Raw genomic sequence first — 20,651 nt, 5'->3', positions numbered from 1 at the left:
GGTGAATTACCAATCCTAAATCTCTGGGCTCTTGGCTATACTTCACAGCCCATTCTACACTGGGATAAAGTCTCCCATTTTGTCTTACTTAACTTAATATATTGAGAGAAGCTTGCATTCTCAAGACAAATTAAACAGAAAATTACCTTTTGCTTTAATTTGGCAAACATATGAACGTGTCATCTTAATGGAGTCAGAAAGAAGAATCAGAAGATGATAACAGCCTATGCCAACTTATTTTTTTAGAAAAACTTCCTCTCTCACTTATCAATTAAAGGGAAAGCAAATTCTAAATTACTATATTGCTCAAAATTCAAAGCTATTTTATAAGAAGTAGAGAATCACGCTGATAGCTTGGGTAAATTCTAAAGTACACATCAGGAGAGATTCTACAAGGACCCAGCTCCTACACAGTGGAACTGATTTCTGGGGAGAGTGGGAGGAGGTCATCAGAGGAATAGTCCAAACATGAGTGGCTAAATTGAAGAGCAACAGGAGAGTAAAGAGAGTGGACGACAGAACAGAGGGTCCCACTCAGCATTTCTAGGATTCCATCTGATGATAATTAGCCCTGGGTTCATAAAAGTATCTAAAAATATTTGATTTGGCTACTTTTTTTTCATTTGGATACTTTCCTTGAGGGCTTTTTTGCTGGGCTCAGAAGTTTCAACATTTAACGTGGCATAAAGGGATGAATATAGTGTTCCACATTGACTCTGTGGTTAATGGGGGAACATGGCAGTCTGGGCACGATCCCAGTGTTTAGTTACATCGTCCTCAAATTGGTCATTGGATAGAAACACTGGGAATAAATGATGTTTATTTTTTTATTTCATTTATTTATTTATTTATTTATTTATTTATTTATTTATTTTTATTATTGGGGATTCATTGAGGGTACAATAAGCCAGGTTACACTGATTGCAATTGTTAGGTAAAGTCCCTCTTGCAATCATGTCTTGCCCCCATAAAGTGTGTCACACTTTATAAATGATGTTTAAATACACCCTAGTTCGTACTTCCTCAATGACACCTTTAAACTTTGTAAAAGAAATAACTTGTATCATCCTGAATAAATTAGCCCCTGAATTTCAGAGCTTTACGATACAATTTCTCAAATAATCAGGATAAACACTGGGCCTTTTTGCTAAAGGCATTTTTAAGTGTGCTAATAAAACTATATGATTTTAAGACCATGAATTACTTCTACAAATCAGTAAAAACCACCAGTGACTGAATTTAATCCAAATATACTTTAAAGCAATATTTTGATCAAATTTAAAACTGCCAAATGTTAGATAATTGGAAGTTTATGACTAAACACAGAAATCTATGGTATTGTTTTCATAAATAATAATCACTGACTTGTCAAAAGAGAATACACAGGATACATACAGAGATTAAAATTTACTCATTTTATTTTTAAAATATTTTGTCCATCAGTAAAACTTTTATAGAAGTTTCCTAAAAATGTGTATTGATAAAAGTTGAAAACTAAAAATATTTTAATTAAAAAACAACTATTAAGGAAGTAAAATCTTGTTCTTAATTATTGATTAAAGGTTTTCGAAGGAGAACAGTAGAATGAGAGGCTAAGTTATCAAACGCGCGGGCAAGTGTGTGTGTGTGTGTGTCCCTTCCCCCGGGTAAAGCTCTCATTCTGAGTAAGTGACATAAGGCCAGAAGCTCATTTACAGTCAAACATGTTTGTTTGTTTCCACTTGTTAATTAGACTATCATCTGCTTTACTCCTTCCAAATATGATTGAGTAAAGCAGGGCGAAACACTGAAATATTCAAAGATATACAACATTACCTCTTCTTATTTTTCACTAAATCACCATATATAATATAAAAGAAAATAGGCTATGATTTACAGCAAGGGCTAATAACAATGGTAAAAGGTAACTAATTACCGGTATACTGGGCACACTGAGACATCCTCACAGTCCCTCTCTTCGAATAAGGTATCTGGGCATTCTTGGCCTCCATTGGCTGCTTCTTGGATAATAATCCTGTATCGAGACTGCTTTATTGTGGTATTTTCTGAAGTAAAAAAAAAAAAAAAAGAAAGAAAGAAGGCAAGTTAGAGTAACCCTTCATGTTAATACAGAGCAAATGGCAGAACATGAAGGAAAAAAGAGAGGATACATGGAAAGTTAACATGGGAAATGAGGACACCAAGCAGGACCTAGAGATAGTGCTCTGCCTTCTGTGAGGCAGACACACCACACTTAATAACTATGATTATAAATATAATTGTTTCTCATTGTCCTAAAGTGTTTTAAGTTAATTAAAATCACATTGCCAAGAGCATGAGAGTTTTAATGCCTAATCTGAGGGGTTTCAGAAACCCTCTCTGATCTTGAACAACAGCTGAAAGCCCTAGAGTGTTATGAGCAATTCACTCTGTCATGTAAGGCAGAACTCTCTCTAGCCTACGTTTTATAATGCAAACACACCTATAAAAATTAATCCATTAGAAACCTATTTAACTATGGATATGTAGCATTATTTTCTTAACTATCTTAATCCTTATAACCTCATAACCAATACATACATATCTGGTATTAGAGAAGAAACACTAAAATTGGGGAAGAACAAAATATTGTTTACTTTGTGGTTTCGCTGAGAAGTAGATACATCAAATGCAACCTCAATTAACAAAAAGCTAATGCTCTCTTTAATGGGTTGGGGCACTCATTTCACAATCTTTACATGCCTTCTGAATCAACAGGAACACAAATAAATTATTGTTGGAGTATTTAGCAACTATCTCATCTACTATGTGAAGGATATACTATTCGCACTAGATGTGGAGATACAATTAATTCTCTCACCTCCAGAACTCACAATTAATCAGGAAGGAAAGACAGATATATACATTACTGGTTAGAAGACATTACAGGAGAGTAAGCATCATCAAATAATGTTACAGTTTGGGGGAGTATAGAAGAAAAAGTGATCATTTTTGACTTTGTAAACCAAAGGCAACTCATTAAGATAGAAAAAAATGCACAAAAATATAAAGGATAAAGCCATTTCAAATCAAGGAAACAGTCTGAGGAAAGTCACTGAGATATTAGAGTACAGAGGAATTTACAGAGCAAGATGTGTAACTACACTCAGAAGGAAAGTTATGTGAGTATAGGTCTGGGTTTGTACACAAAGACGGAGAATGAGAGGGAGAACGCAATGTGAAGTTTACAAAGAACGGAAAGAAAGAGAAGTGCAGGGATAATAAAATTAATTGATAGGTTTTGGATAAGAAATGCCCTTCATCATACAAGGAAGTTAGAATTATAGAAAGCCAGTCAATTAAATGAAACAAAATAAAAGGAGTAAAAGGAAGATTTATTAAATTTTTATTTGCACATACTTTTTGAAAAATCATTAATATTAGAAGACTTAGTGAGAAGCAACTGACCCACCACCCAAATTCCCCTGCTCCCTGTCCTCATCTTCAGAAGAAACACTTTTAACTATTTCCATATTTAGTTCTTCTGTGGTTACCTCTAAATATATATATATAATACGTTTATGTCATTACTTCTTGATTTATGAAGTTTAGATATTACCTATTAACTTTCTGCTATAATTAATGACAATTCACATTGCACCATTTTTCAATTTTTTGTAATTATGTTGCTATTTTTACCTTTCTACTGGTTATTTAATCTTTAAATAATCCATATTTTTTTCAGCCCTATTCCTTACTTCTCCATTAGATGAGCCACCACAGCTCTGCAGAGTCCACCAGCGTAGATGGAATTTCTCTTTTATGTCACCCACCTTCCTGCTAAGTTAGGTCACAGGTCCAGTTGACTTGTCATTAAGTTTCTCTGCTCTTCAGTATTACCCATTAATATTCTTCTTTTTTTTTTTTTTGGCCGGGTCTAGGTTTGAACCTGCCACTTCCGGCATATGGGAATGGCACCCTACTCCTTGAGCCACAGGCGCCGCCCTAATATTCTTCTTATATAAAGATCTCTCATTCACAGATTGTCCTCTCTTTTGGTTTCTTAAAATTCCTTTCCTACGGTTTTTAATGAGATCTTGAGAAGGGGAGATCAATGCTTTTGTATATCTCAAGGCCTTGAACTAGGAGATACAGAGAATCTTATTCATTTGCTCCCCAGTCCCCTCTTTGTCCTTCTTTAACCTGCTTTGTACCCAGTAAACTCCTCAGGGAAGGACTACCTTGGTGGCCCCTTGCTTACTGGCTTCTCTTTGGGTTTGGCCAATGAGGGAAAGGGGCATCCAATGAATTCCATTTGCTGGATCACCTCTAGCTGTCTCCCTATAAATAACAAAATCCACAGTTCTGATGGAATGGCACTGCCTAAAGCTACTTTCTTTTAGTTTCACTAATTTTTCCTTTCTCCACCAGCCTCCCAGCTCCCCACTGTCACTTGCCCAGGAACTGAACCATCATCCTTGTTAGTTTACCTTAGCACTGCTCACGCCTTCATAGTCACTTCATTAAATTTTCTTTAATTGCCCCATTTGAGTGGGCCACATGTCTCCTGCCAGGACATGCCAGTAAAGTCAAAGAAAAGATGCTGTGATTTGACAGAGGGAGTGCTATAAATTGTCCCTTTTTAAATGTAATTAAAGCTCTGGGAGGGACTTAGAAACAGAAGCTTAAAAAACAAGGAAAACTGTGATTTAAACAATTCTGCATAATAATAGAAAAGTTGTCTTCGTTTGGATACAGATAATAATTTATGCCTTCAGAAAATGTTATTCTCCCATTCCCAATTAATTTTAATTATATTGTGAAAATTATTTTGTAGCCTTAGAATGTGTATATGAGTGCAGGTTTGTATGTTATCCAAGTATTACCTTATGAGATGGTAAATAGAGATTGAAGACAATAGAAAAAATGAAAGGGCTACTTTTACCTCACATGGAGAGAGAAACCCCAAAGGGGAGAAATAGACCTAAAGCATGAACTGATGCTTCTAGCCTGACACCCTGCACATGCACACATAGTACACACAATACCTACTCACACACAGAGGTATTATGCTTTTATAATGTGGTTCCAGGTCAAATAGTACAAAGTTTGAGAAAAATAGTTGCATTTATTTTTAGACCCTACATATGTGTAAGCGGAGGTTGAAAGTGATGAATTCTGTGTTGAAAACAAATATTTAGCATCGAGGGGAAGATGATTAGTACCATACAGGAATGAAGACACACACACACACACATATATTGCACATTGACATTGCACATGAACTTTATGGACATCCTGTGTGTATATACATGTCTGTATGTATATGTATGTGTGTCTTTGAAGAGAGAGCTAGAGTTAAGGAAGGATCTTGTGCTAGAGGAACAATGCTAAAATATGTAAAATACCTGTCAAGGGTTTCTGTGTACATGTACGCATGTGTGTATGTTTCCTTGAACACTGCAACCATGAGATTTAGCATTCAGTCTTAAATGATTTTTTTTCTCTGTAATGCAAGTACCTCAAATTATGGCCAAGCCTACAGCACAACCTGTTACACACCACAGACTTGATTTAATGGTGTTGCCGGAAACTCAAAGGCCAGCAGCATGCATATGGGGATATTGGGATGGGCCATCACAGTCTTGTCACTCTAACTGAACTCTGAAGCTAGCATGAGGGTGGCATTTTTCTATTAAGGAATTACAAGAATTCAAGAAATCAAAGAGGTAAGTAGCAACAAAAGAAATGAAAGCCTGAAGAAGTCCTTGATTCCATGGTTTGAAGCCAGGCAAGAGAGGATGACCAAAGACCAAGTGGACTTCTCAGGAAGTGATTTCAGACTTTCTTTGCCATTAAACATATACAAAAAGTGATGCCTGGAAAGTAGATATAGAGAGGGGAGGACATGGTTTTGCAGGCAAAAGACATTTGGGTCACATGTGTGTGAGAAACATAGTAAAACTTTCCAGTAATTACCACCACAATCTATATCAAATCCACTCCATGCCTTTTAAATATGCTACCTTATTTTACTTACATCACCTTAATGAAATTGACATTATTCTTATTATTATTTCCATTTCACAAATAAGAAAGTAGAGGTTGGAAAAGGCAAATAATTTGCCAAAACTCACTTGCCTCAGATTAAAATTGTGTTGGATTGGGCAAGATGGCTGATTGGAGCCAGCCTCCAATAGAAGCTCCTTTCCACAGGGAAGGATAATCTCCAGAAAGTACCCAATGAAGCTGAAGACTAGGAGCCAAGCCAAGAGAGAAGAGTGATAACTGCACGTCACCTCTGCTGAGGCAAGCTGCAACTCCAAGAAAGCAAACTTCAGGTACAAAATTCATCCCAAAGGAAAAGTATCTGTCCCCTTACCTAAGAAAGTTGTGTTTTTGTTGTTGTTGTTGTTTTCTTTTTCTCTTTGTTTGCTCCTGTAGGTTTTCTACAGGCGAGCAGTGAACTGAGGACCTCTTGTCTCACCCTATGGGTGAGAGCTGTAGGAAGTGGGGTCTACTTCCCCAGAGGGACCCTGTTGTGACCCTGAGCACTTGCTTGCCAGGCAGAAAAATTGAACTAATGTTTTCCCTGCCATTATGAACTTTCAGTCCATCCCTCCCCCCTTGCCTGACAAACCAGAAGCCTAACCCCTGTCCACCCTTCCCCACTTGCCTGACAAACCAGAAGCCTAAGCCCTGCAGAGACTGTGGAAGGAGGCTCATGAGTAGCGCCCCTCCCTCACCGGGCCAAGTGCCCCACCCACCACCCAGCCAGAGCCTGCTAGAGCTGCATGTCCACATCCTGCCCCCACCCCGCTCCCACCCCGCCCCCTCCCCCGCACCAGCCCTGACTGCACGCCATGCTCTGCCGCGCCAGAATTGTGAGCCAAGCACTCTCCTTGCCAAAGTCACTGGGTGCCAAGCACTGCCAGAACCGTGTGCAGCATCCCTGCCCTGCTGCTGTATCTGTGTGCCTCACTTTCCAGAGTTGCTCCTACAGCCAGAACTCCCTGGCTGTGGCAGTTGCCTGGGAGCTGAGCAGGGTCACATCCCACAAAGATCCAGCAGCAATAGAGCAATCCTGCCGGGGTCTAATCTTGGAGAGACACCTCCCCAAATCTGAAGACTGCCAGAGGGAATCAGAACTCACTCTATAGGGATACTTTTACTGCACAGTGGCAGGGGAAAAGGTGCCGGAGCTGAGGGAGAAAAGCATTTGCTAACTTGGTACTCTCAGGATTAGACTGAGTCCAAGTGGAACACTCACCAGTGGCAGGCAGGCCTCAGCTCCCTCAGCTGGCTGGTAGCAGATGGTTGTGTCCAGGCTGAGGGGCATTTACCTTCCTTTGACTCTGACAGGTACAAAGCCCCAGCACATCTGCTTATTGGAGGGAGCAGGACCTCAGCCCTATGGGGTCACCAGTAACTGGGCATGAAAAAGAAGCAAAATGGAGAAAGAGACTCAGCCCCTTGGTTGAACTCTGCTACTGGACTGGCCTTTCTGACTCCACAGAGCACCAAAGTGAGTCAAATTTGAGCAGCCAGTAGACCTCTGCCATCTAGTTGCTGGAGACCTTTTGAACTCTCCTGCTTGAGAGTTCGTACTAACTGGGTCAATTGGTTTGGAACTGCTAACCTGGGCCAATCGCCCAAAGACCTTCTCGGGTAGTACCTGGTTGGGTGGTAACGGGAAGGGTTGATTTTCCTCTTACAGGAAAATCTCTTACCATGGGAGGTGGGGTGTCTTAGTTGCTTGTATTTCTCCATAACTAAGACTTCACCAGGGTCACTGATCCATTAGGATCAGACAAGAACCAGCTGAATACAATACAGAGCCACCTAACCCCACCACACCAAGCAGGTTTCCTCAGCCTCAGACTGTAACACTGTATGACTTCTTTGCAAAGCTATAGGGGAAAAAGCTGCAGTCATCAGTCCCAGATCCTTGAAAAAGGGCTGATTAACCACAACTCCAGGAACTCCCAATTCAATTTCACCTTACCTGTCCATCTAGCCAATGATGAAAAACAATCATGAGGCAGAAACAGGGGAAAAACTCTGGCAACATGAATAATCACAGTAGATCAATTACCCCAAGGAATGATATCGCAGACACCGCACAAGATCCTATTCATAAAGAAAGGGCTGAGATTATCAGAAATCGAGTTCAGAATTTGGATAGCAAATAAGATCAACAGAATGGAGGTAAAGATGGAATTAGAATTTCAAGGAGCAATTCAAAAGATGTCTCAAGAATTCCAAGGATTCAAAGACAAAATCGCCAAAGATTTTGACACATTGAAGGAAGAACTTGCAGCCCTCAAAGATATTAGAAACACAGTAGAATCATCCCTCAGTAAAAGAATGGAGCAGGCAGAAGAAAGGATCTCTGACATTGAAGACAAATCTTTTGAATACTCCTAAACACTCAAAGAAGAAAAAAGTGGCCAACAAAAATGGATCATTCTCTCAGAGAGCTCTGGGATAATTCAAAGAGATCTAATATTCACCTTATAGGAATACCTGAAGATTGTGAGTTTGCTGCGAAGAATACAGATGCTTTACTTCATGAAATAATCAAAGAGAATTTTCCAGACATGCCAAGATATTCTGAAATTCAGATAGCAGATAGTTTCAGAACATCAGCATGACTCGACCCAAATAAAAATTCTCATAGACACATTATAATTAGCTTGGCCAAAGTTAATATGAAGGAGAAAATTCTGCAAGCAGCAAGACATGAAAAATCCATAACCTACAAGGGGAAGAACAAAATCCATAACCTACAAGGGGAAGAACAAAATGACTGCAGATCTCTCTGCTGAAACCTTTCAAGCTAGAAGAGGTTGGTCATCAAACTTTAATCTACTTAAACAAAATAACTTTCAACCTAGGATCCTGTATCCAGCTAAACTGAGTTTCATCTATGATGGAGAAATTAAATATTTTAATGATATTAACATGTTGAAGAAATTTGCCATAACTAAACCAGCTCTCCAGGATATTCTCAGACCTATCCTCCATAATGAACAGCACAATCCTCCACCACCAAAGTAAACTCACTCAGAAACTTTTGATCAAATTCCACAGTGGCGAAAGGATTAAAAATGTCTATTAGTCTTACAAAAAACTCGATACCCAAAATACTATCTGGCTTATGAATACTTTCAATTAATGTGAATGGCTTAAATTGTCCTCTAAAGAGGCACAGGTTGGCTGACTGAATACAAAAACTCAGGGCAGACATGTGCTGCATTCAAGAATCTCACCTTACCTTAAAAGATAAACATAGATACTCAGGGTGAAGTGATGGTCATCTATAATTCAGGCAAATGGAAATCAGAAAAATGCAGGTATTGCAATTTTATTTGCAGATACAATACGCTTTAAGCCAACAAAAGTAATGAAAGATAAGGATGGGCACTTCATATTTATTAAGGGAAACAATCAACATGATGAGATTTCAATTATCAATATTTATGCACCCATCAAGAATGTGCCTCAATTTATAAGTGAGACTCTAACATGCATGAGCAACTTCATTTCCTCCAGCACCATAACTGTTGGAGATTTTAACACCCTTTTGCGGTGTTGGATAGATCCTCCATAAAGAAGCTAAGCAAAGAAATTTTAAACTTAAACTTAACCATTCAACATTTGCATCTAACAGACATTTAGATCTAAATCTACAGAACATTTAATCCTAACAAAACTGAATACATATTCTTCTCATCAGCCCATGGATCATCCTCTAAAATTGATCACATCTTAGGCCACAAGTCTAACCTCAGCAAATTTAAAAGAATAGAAATCATTCCTTGTATTTTCTCGGACCATAATGGAATAAAAGTTGAACTCAGTAACAACAGGAATCTGCATACACATACATGGAAACTAAATAACATCATGATGAAATGATAGCTGGGTCATAGATGAGATGAAGAAGGAAATTACCAAATTCTTAGAACAAAACAATAATGAAGACATAAACTATCAGAACCTCTGGGATACAGCAAAGGCAGTCCTAAGAGAGAAATTTATAGAACTGCTAGCCTTCCTCAAGAGAATGGAAAGAGAGGAAGTCAACAGCTTAATGGGACATCTCAAGCAATTGGAAAAGGAAGAACATTCCAACCCTAAACCCAGCAGAAGAAAAGAAATAACTAAAATTAGAGCAGAACTAAATGAAATTGAAAACAAAAGAATCATACAACAGATCAACCAACCAAAGAGTTGATTTCTGAAAAGGTCAATAAAATAGATAAACCTTTGGCGAACCTAACCAGAAGTAGAAGAGTAAAATCCCTAATTTCATCAATCAGAAATGATAAAGGCCAAATAACATCAGACTCCTCAGAAATTCAAGAAATCCTTAATGAGAAATCCTTAATGAATATTACATAAAACTCTATTCTCAGAAGTATGAAAATTTGAAGGAAATAGATCAATACTTGGAAACATGCCACCCTCCTAGACTTAGCCAGAAAAAAGTGGAAATGTTGAACAAGCCTATAACAAGTTCTGAAATAGCATCAACTATAAGAAAGCTCCCCAAAAAGAAAAGCCCAGGACCAGATGGCTTCACATCAGAATTCTACCAAACCTTTAAAGAGGAACTAGTACCTATATTACTTAACCTTTCCAAAACTAGTACCTATATTACTTAACCTTTTCCAAACATTCTATGAAGCTAATATCACCCTGATACCCAAACCAGGAAAAGATCCAACAAGAAAAGAAAATTATAGACCAATATCTCTAATGAATATTGGTGCAAAAATATTCAATAAGATTCTAGCAAGCAGAATCCAACAACACATCAAACAAATTATACATCGCGACCAGGTGGGTTTCATTCCAGTGTCCCAAGGATGGTTCAATATACGTAAATCCATAAATATAATACATCACATAAACAAATTAAAAAACAAAGACTATATGATTCTCTCAATTGGTGCAGAAAATGCTTTCGATAATATCTAGCATCATTTCTTGATCAGAACACTTAAGAAAATGGGTATAGAAGGAACATTTCTTAAACTGATAGAAGCCATCTACAGCAAACCCACCATTAATTTCATATTAAATTGAGTAAAATTGAAATCATTTCCACTCAGATCAGGAACCAGGCAAAGATTCTCAGTCTCCATTGCTTTTTAACATTGTAATGGAAGTCTTAGCCACCAAAATCAGGCAAGAGAAGGCAATCAAGGGGATCCAAATAGGAGCAGAGGAGATCAAACTGTCACTCTTCACAGAAGATATGATTATATATCTGGAAAACCCCAGGGAATCAACTACAAAACTCCTAGAAGTGATCAAGGAATACAGCAATATCTCAGGATACAAAATTAATACTCACAAATCTGTAGCCTTTATACATTCCAACAATATTCAAGGGGAAAAAACAATCAAGGACTCTATTCTCTTTACAATGGTGCCAAAGAAGATGAAATATCTGGGAGTGTATCTAACTAAGGATGTGAAAGAGCTCTATAAAGAGAACTATGAAACTCTGAGAAAAGAAGTAGCTGAAGATGTTAGCAAATGGAAAATCATACCATGCTCATGGCTGGGAAGAATCAACATCGTTAAAATGTCTATACTACCTAAAGCAATCTACAGATTTAATCCGATCCTGATTAAAGCACCTTTGTCATACTTTAAGAACCTGGAAAAATTAGTACTTTGTTTTATATTGAAGTAGAAAAAACCTAGAATAGCCAAGACATTGCTCAGAAATAAAAACAAATTAGGAGGAATCATGCTTGCAGAATTCAAACTATACTATAACTCGATAGTGATCTAAAAAGCATGGTACTGGCACAAATAGAGAGGTAGATGAATGGAACAGAATTGAAGACCAACAGGTGAACCCAGACACTTAGCATCATTTGATCTTTGATAAGCCTATCCAAAATATAAATTGGGGGAAAGATTCCCTATTTAACAAACGGTGCTGGGCAAATTGGCTGGAAACCTATAGAAGACTGAAACTGGACCCACACCTTTCTCCTCTAACAAAAATTGACTCTCACTGGTTAAAGGACTTAAACTTAAGACATGAAACTATAAAAATTCTTAGAGTGCAGAGGATATGCTTGAAAAAATTGGCCTGGGAGAATACTTTATGAGGAGGACATCCCAGGCAATTGAAGCAACATCGAAAATACATTACTGGGATGTAATAAAATTAAAAAGCTTCTGCACTGCCAAGAACACACTAAGTAAAGCAAATAGCCCTCAGAATGGGAGAGGATTTTTGCAAGTTATATTTCTGACAAAGGTCTAATAACCAGAATCCACAGAAAACTCAAACTTATTACTAAGAAAAAAATAAATGATCCCATTTCATTCTGGCAAGAGAAATGAACAGAAGCTTCTCTGAATAAGATAGGTGTATGGTCTGCAGACACATGAAAAAATGCTCATCATCTTTAATCATCAGGGAAATGCAAACCAAAACCACTATGAGATACCATCTAACTCCAGTAAGAGTAGCCCACATAACAAAATACCAAAACTAAAGATGTTGGTGTGGATGTAGAGAAAAGGGAATGCTTCTCCACTGCTGGTGGGAATGCAAGCTGGTACGTTCCTTTTGGAAGGAAGTTTGGAGAACACTCAGGGATATAAATGTAGATCTGCAGTTTGATCCTGCAATTCCTCTTCTAGGTGCATACCAAAAGGACCAAAAATCATTTTGCAATAAAGATATTTGCACCAGATTGTTCACTGCAGCTCAATTCATAATTGCCAAGTCATGGAAGAAGCCCAAGTGCCCATCAACCCATGAATGGATTAATCAGTTGTGGTATATGTATACCATGGAACACTATGCAGCATTAAAAAATGGAGACTTTACCTCTTTTATGTTTACATGAATGGAGCTGGAAAACATTCTTCTTAGTAGAGTATTTCAGGAATGGAAAAAAATTATCCAATGTACTCAGTACTACTGTGAAACTAATTTATAATCACTCACACTTGCGTATGAAAAATGAAACACAACTATAGCCTAGGATGAAAGAGGGAAGGGGAGGGAGAGGGGAAGGGAGTAGAGTGGTTGATAGAGGGAGGGTTAGTAGGAGGACCACACCTATGGAGCATATTGCAAGTACAAGTTGGATCTATCAGGTGTAGAACACAAATGTCTTAATGCTATAATTGGGTAAATGAGGTGAAGGCTATGTTGATTAGTAGGATGTAAGCACTCCAGATTGTACAAATAATCAACACACTGAATCCCATAATGACATAAATGTATTTATGAGCTCTGTACAAGTGACTTAATTAAAAAAAAATTGTGTTGGACAGACATCAAAGTCCATGTTCTTTCCATTAAAAAAGACCCCCATGGAAGGGGAAGGAGTCTCCATCACTGTTCCTCTGTTATTCCAAAGGAATACCTTTTCCCTTTTAAGCAAATGTTCAATAGCTTTTTGGCTATACACCTAGTAGAGGAATTGCAGGATCAAATGGCAGGCCTACTTTTAGATCCCTGAGTGTTCTCCGAACTTCTTTCCAAAAGGAACATATTAGCTTGCATTCCCACCAGCAGTGGAGAAGTGTTCTCTTTTCTCTACATCCACGCCAACATCTGTAGTTTTGGGATTTTGTTATGTGGGCTACTCTTACTGGAGTTAGATGATATCTCAAAATGGTTTTGATTTGCATTTCTCTAATGATTAAACATGATGAGCATTTTTTCATGTGCCTGTAGACCATGCAACTGTCTTCTTCAGAGAAGCTTCTGTTCAAGTCTCTTGCCCACAATGAAATGTGATCACTTGTTTTTATTAATAAGTTTGAGTTCTCTGTGGATTCTGATTACCAAACCTTTGTCAGAAACATAACCTGCAAATATCCTTTCCCATTCTGAGGGCTGTCTACTTGCTTTACTTACTATGTTCTTGGCAGTGCAGAAGCTTTTTAATTTGTTCATATCCCAGTAATGTAGTTTTGGTATTGCTTCAATTGCCTTGGGGGTCCTCCTCATAAAGTTTTCTCCCAGGTCACTTTCTTCAAGTGTTTCCCCTGCACTGTCTCTAAGAATCTTTAGTTTCATGTCATACATTTAAATCTTTCATCCAGTGAAAGTCAATTTTTGTTAAAAGTAAAAGGTGTGGGTCCAAGTTCAGTCTTCTACAAGTCAACAGTCAATTCACCCAGCAGCATTTGTTAAATAGGGAATCTTTCCCCCCATTTGTATTTTTGATAGGCTTGTCAAAGATCAAATGACAAAAAGTATCTGGGTTCATCTCTTGTTCTCAATTCTGTTCCATACATCTACCTCTCTATTTTTGTGCCACCAGCACATGCCAGTATCATGCTGTTTTGATCACTATAGATTTATAGTATAGCCTGAAGTCTGGTAGCATGATTCCTCCTGATTTGTTTTTATTTCTGAGTAATGTCTTGGCTATTCAAGGCTTTTTCTGTTTCCATATAAAATGAATTACTAGTTTTTCCAGATTTTTAAAGTATGACAGAGGTGTGTTAATAGGGACTGCATTAAATCTGTAGATTGCTTTGGGTAGTATGGACCGTTTAACAATGTTAATTTTTCCAAGCCATGAGCATGGTATGTTTTTCCATTTGTTAACATCTTCAGCTATTTCTTTTCTCAGAATTTCATAGTTCTCTTTGTAGAGATCTTTCATGTTCTTTGTTAGGTACAAACCAAAACTCACTTTGCAACAAAGATATTTGCACCAGATTGTTCATTGCAGCTCAATTTATAATTGCCAAGTCTAAGTGTCCATTGACCCATGAATGAATTAATAAATTGTGGTATATGTATACCATGGAATACTATGGAACATTAAAATAGATGGAAACTTTACCTCTTTCATGGTTACATAGATGGAGCGATAACATATTCTTCTTAGTAAAGTATCTCAAGAATAGAAGAAAAAGTATCCAATGTACTCAGTATTTTTATGAAACCAATTTGTAATTATTCACACTTTCTTATGAAAGATAGAGCACAACTATAGCCCAGGATAAAAGAGAGAAATTGAGAGGGAAGAGAGGGGAGGAGCGAGATTTGATAGAGGGAGAGTAAATGGTAGGACCACACCTATGGAGCATATTGCAAGGGTACAAGTCAAAGCCATCAAGTATAGAACATAAATGTCTTAACACAATAATTAAATAAAGGAGGAGAAAGCTATCTTAATTAGTTTGATGTAAGCACTCCAAATTGTATAAAAAAATCGACACATTGTACCCCATAAATGCATAAATGTATTCATAGTCTATGTGTATATGACTTAATAAAAGGAAAAAAAATAAAAAATCTTCAATAGCATCCTTTTGCAGAGGTTTCAATGTCAAAAAAAAAAAAAAAAGAAACCCACATCATATTCATAGAGTTTTGTGAGTGATGCCTGTATCCTCATTAGGGCCATGAAAAATAACAATAAATTAAAGTACCTGTTTGCAAACATAAATGATTGCTCAAGCATGATTATGACTAATAAACAACTAGTTTAAATTCAGTTTTGATTTATGCATATTTTATCATCACTAAGTCATCAGGCATAATTAAGCTTAAGTTATTAATTATAGTCAGAAGAAGTAACATTTAGAGAAGATGGCAATTTAAAAATCAGAAACCACATTTACAGAATACATATAAGTGAGGTACAAACACAGAGGTATTTATAGTTTTGTGGGTATGTGAAGGTCAGTCTATTCTAGTCTTTCACAGAAAGATGATAGCAAATGTAGAAGAAATGTGTGAAGAGCCTCTTCAGTGATTTGCATCTAGGCAAGCCGGGAAAACAGCACGCTGAACTGAACTGTCGTGAATGTTGAGGGTCAGTCAGTCAATGATTTAAAAAAAAAAATTGACTCCCTGAGTTTGTAACTGATCTGAAATGTAAGAGTAAGAGAAAACGAAGGGCTTGGCAGAACATGGGTGAAGACAGGCACTGGGTGAGAGGAGAAGCAAGGCTGATGATTAATACATGGGTGGAGCTGAGAGGCATCATGAGAGCAAAGTAGATGATGGCTGGTTCTGCATCAGCAATGCATGTCAGTTTTTATAACAACAACCTACAAAATTCTGACTAGTAGATTTTTAAAAAATGAACTCTAGGTTCTCACTTGTTTCTCAAATATTCCCACTACTTCTTAGACTTCAGTGATATGTTATGCTTCAGGGCATATTATTCTTCCAGGCTTATCATCTGATAACTCTTGGTTCTCATCCATGGGCTCTCTTCCTTTCTTCCCACTTTTACATCAATTCACCATTCAAAAACAAAACTAAACATCTGTTAGTAACTCCTCTATAATCACTTTTGAAGCAAAATACTTCCTGGGGTATAGTTACAACCTTAATACCTGGTAGACTTCAGGCAATTCCTTTAACCTTGCTAAACTTGATATTTCTAAGCTGTAAAGCAAGCCAGTGGAAAGTTTCTAAATCTGATAATCACCATGAGAACTACACAAGACATTGCATGTGAAGCATGCACACACTGCCTAATACAGGAAATTTTCTCTACTGTAATGTGAGTTAATGAAAGAAGAAAAAAAGAAAGATTAACTATTCGTTTGATAGGGACATAAAGAATTCAAACATCTTAACAACAAAAAAATAAACAATCTGATTTAAAAAATGGGCAAATGTTCTAAACAGACTCTGAACAGATGTTTCTCAAAAGAAGACATACAAATGGCTGGCAAATATATTTCCAAAAATGCTCAACATCACTAAGCATTAGGGTAATGCAAATCAAAACCACAATGAAGTATCGTCTCACCCAGTTATGACAAACAAACAAAACATAAATACTAGTGAGAATGTGGAGAAAAAGGGAATTCTTATATACTATTAGGGAAATGTAACTAGAATAGCCACTGTGAACAACCCAGAAATCCAATGGTAGGACCCAGAAATCCCACTATTTGACATTAATTCAAAGAAAAGGAAATCAGTATATCAAGAGACATCTACATCCCCATGTTTACTACAGCACTACTCACAAAGGCAAGATACAGAATTAACCCAGGTATTCACCAACAGACAGATGGAAATGGGAAATATGATGAGAGAGAGAGAGAAATAAGATTCGCCATAAAAAGATAAGAAGAATAAAGAAAGAGATACACAATGGAATACTATTCAGCCATAGAAAAGAATAAAATCTTGTCATTCACAATCGCATGCATGGAAGTGAAAACACTGTGTTAAGTGAAATAAGCCACACATATACAGTTAAGTACCACATGTTCTCACTCACATGTGAAAGCCTAAAACAGATGATCTCATGGAAATAAACAGGACAGAAGATACTAGAGGCTGGGGAAGATAGTGGGAAGGGTAGAATGGGAAATATTTGTTAATAAAGTATAAAAAATGACAGTTTGGTAGGAAAAAATTAGTTCTAGTGTTCTATGCCACTGTGGAATCACTATAATTAATGACATATTATAGTTTCAAATAGCTAGGATTTTGAATGCTCCCAAGACAATGAAATGGTAAATGTTTGAAACAGTGGATAAGTTAATTACATTTATTTCATCACTCTTTTTTATATGTATGGAACTAACACAATGTACCCCATAATGTTTCAGTACATTGCACAATTATTATAGGTCAATTTAAAAATAAAATCAATTTCAAAACAAAAAAAGCAGTAGAATAAAGGTTATAATAATTAAGTCTTCTTCAATCTTTAAAAGAAATGACACCAGCCTTCCATTCAGAGCTGGGTCTCATTCATGTTCTGTACATCTAGGAATAGGACATGAGTGGCTTAAAACTGTTCCATGGGTTGGGTGGCAGCAGGGCTGGCAGCAGCTGGACTCACAGCAGCGGGGCTGGCAGCAGGGTGTGCTGCAGCAGGTGGTCTCACAGGTCTGATCACCATATCGATAAAGAACTCAAACAAATCAGGCAAGAAGAAGAAAAAAAAAAGACGAAGAAAAAACAGAAAAAGAAAAAGAGACAAGCTACCCTATACAAATTTGGGCTTGGAGACAAGATGGCGGACTGAAGCCAGCTTTCAACAGAGACTCCCGTCCAGAAGGAGAGTTAAGGGACAGGAATTTAGTAAGTATCCTGGTGGACTTGAGCCACACCAAGGGAGAAGGTTGAAGAACGCACATCAACACCGCTGAGGCAAGCTGTGATCACAAGGACGCAAACAAAAGGTACAAAATCCACCACCAAGCAGACAGGAGTCCCCCTCCCCCATGAGACCGGCTCAAGAGCCCCACAATTAAACAAACGGGCAGAAATTAAAAGGCCCTCCCACTACACTCCACGGGAGAGACCTTCTAAAAACTGGACCTACCTCCCCTACTGGGTTGCCGTGGTGTTCTCCTGCCGGGCAAAACTCAATAAAACTTTAAAAATCCTTTGCCGGCAACCCTGAATCCCCAACATTCCCCTCCCACCCACTGAGGTCTGGAGGCCTGTCCCCCAGGAGTTCGGATTCTTGAGTGATTTCTCAAGGGGAATGGACAGTCCCTGAGTTGTGACTGGTCAGCATTGACTCTGAGGCACGTGAGTGAGGAGAGGGCACCGGGCTGAGGGGGAGTCATGCATCGGCAGCACTTCCCTGCAGTGTGGTGCAGCAGCCCTCCCCGGGCATCAATACGGCCAGGCATAAAACTGAATGAAACTCTAGCTTCCCCCCCACTCTCACTCAGGGTCTGGGGGCCTGTCCCCCAGGAGTTCGGATCCTTGGGTGATTTCTCGAGGGGAGTGCACAGTGCCCAAGCCACGACTGGTCAGCGCTGACTCTGAGACACACGAGCGAGGAGAGGGCACCAGGCTGAGGGGGAGTCACGCATCGGCGGCACTTCCCTGCAATGTGGTGCAGCAGCCCTCCCCGGGCAACATTACGGCCGGGCACAAAACTGAATAAAACTCTAGCTTCCCCACTGAGCGCCCCTACTCTCACTCGGGGTCTGGAGGCCTATCCCTCAGGAGTTCAGATCCTTGGGTGCTTTCTCGAGGGGAGTGCACAGTGCCCGAGTGCTGACTCTGAGACACATGAGCGAGGAGAGGGCACTCTGCTGAGGGGAAATCAAGCCTTGGTGGCACTTCCCTGTGGTGCGGTGCAGCAGCCCTCCCCGGGCGGGCAACAATACGGCCAGGCATAAAACTGAATGAAACTCTAGCTTCCCCCCCCACTCCCACTCGGGGTCTGGGGGCCTGTCCCCCAAGAGTTTGGATTCCTGGGGGATCTCTCGAGGGGTGTGGACCCAGCATAAACTGCGGCTGCTCAGTGCTGACTCTGGGGCACAAGACAGAGGAGAAAAGGGTCAACTGAGTGCCCACACCAGAGCGGCAGTTCCCTGGAGGCAGAGCAACAGCCGTTTTTTCTTTAACGGCAGAACGGCTCACTTCTGGATATTCTGAGGCCACACCCCCTGTCTCCCTGGGCAACCAGAGGAGCCACCGGTGAGCGGGGGATTTCCTGACACTGCTCACAAACCCGGGAAGCTTCCAGGGCGGGGCCGACCCAGAGAGGTGATCAGAAGCAAACCTTCAGGAGCAAAGAGGACACAAACCTCCAGCAGCAAAGACGTTTGAACTCAGAACAGCCCGTCTTCTGTAGGCGATTTCGGCAGGAACAGAGAAAGAACCCTGCAAAGTTGTCTGTTCTGTTCTGTTCTGTTAACAGCATCCATCAGGGATGGGGCTAAGCCTGAGTGAACACCTCCTTCCCATCGCCTGCATCAAGCACTCAAAGATGTCAGGCCCCATCTCCTCCTCCTAAGTAGCGGCAGTCTGCGGGGGCCTGGCAGACTTCCTTGCGATTCAGGCAGGTGCAAAACCCTGGAGTGTCTGTTCACTGCAGGCAACTGGGTTAGCCATCTGCAGAGATACCAGTGACTGGGTCCGACGGAGGGGCAAAGTGGGGAAGGAGACGTCAACCTTCCCAGACTGCTCTGTTTGCTGGGTGGCTCCTCCTGACTCCACACTGCACTGGGATGAGCCGTGTCAGAGGAGTCACCAGGCCCCTGTGATTCAGTTCCCAGAGACCTCTTGAACTCTCCCACCCGAGACAGGTGCCAATTGAGACAGTTGATTTGGACCTTTTGAACTGGGCTAATAGACTGAGGACTTTTCAGGAGGTGCCCTGGGTGTGCAGTTGTAGGAAGGTTTGATTCTCCTTTTACAACTGGGGCCAGAGGGGGGCAGGCGGGGCGACTTAATTGCTGATTTTTCCACACAGCTGAGACTTCAAGCCAGAGTAGAAGTTGCAATAGGACCGAACAGAAACCAGCTGAAAACAAGACAGAACCACTTAGCTCCACCACACAAGACAGGGCCCCAGTTTCTCAGGCCACAACACTGTATGGGCCCTTGATAAAGCCCCAGGAGAAAAATCAAAGGGAGTAAAATAACCATGGGGTGGAATCAGAGGGAAAACTCTGGTAACATGAATAAGCAGAATAGATCAACCCCCCCAAAAAAAGATACAGCAGATGTGATTGAAGATCTCATTCATAAACAACTGGCTGAGATGTCAGAATTCAAATTCAGAATTTGGATTGCAGACAAGATTAATAAAATGAAATTAGGAATTCGAGGAGAAATTCAAAACTTGTCTCAAGAATTTAACGAATTTAAAGACAAAATCACCAAAGACTTAGACACACTGAAGCAAGAACTTACAGCCCTCAAAGATATGAAAAATACAGTAGAATCCCTCAGCAAC

General features: G+C 39.4%; 1 protein-coding gene across 1 annotated transcript in view; it reads right to left on the bottom strand.

Annotated features, from left to right (window-relative positions):
* The window catches only part of THSD7B (thrombospondin type 1 domain containing 7B), a 1,036,041-nt gene that overhangs the window by 459,830 nt on the left and 555,560 nt on the right, over positions 1-20,651 (bottom strand). Inside the window, exon 11 of the mRNA XM_053597329.1 lies at positions 1,916-2,045. Coding sequence (XP_053453304.1) covers positions 1,916-2,045 — 130 coding nt within the window. The remainder of the gene's footprint in view (positions 1-1,915; positions 2,046-20,651) is intronic.

Source organism: Nycticebus coucang, chromosome 7, assembly GCF_027406575.1.
Source record: "Nycticebus coucang isolate mNycCou1 chromosome 7, mNycCou1.pri, whole genome shotgun sequence".
In the NCBI taxonomy this organism is placed as follows: domain Eukaryota; kingdom Metazoa; phylum Chordata; class Mammalia; order Primates; family Lorisidae; genus Nycticebus; species Nycticebus coucang.
The sequence above is the reverse complement of the archived record's forward strand: the minus strand, read 5'-3'. Positions and strand labels throughout refer to the sequence as shown.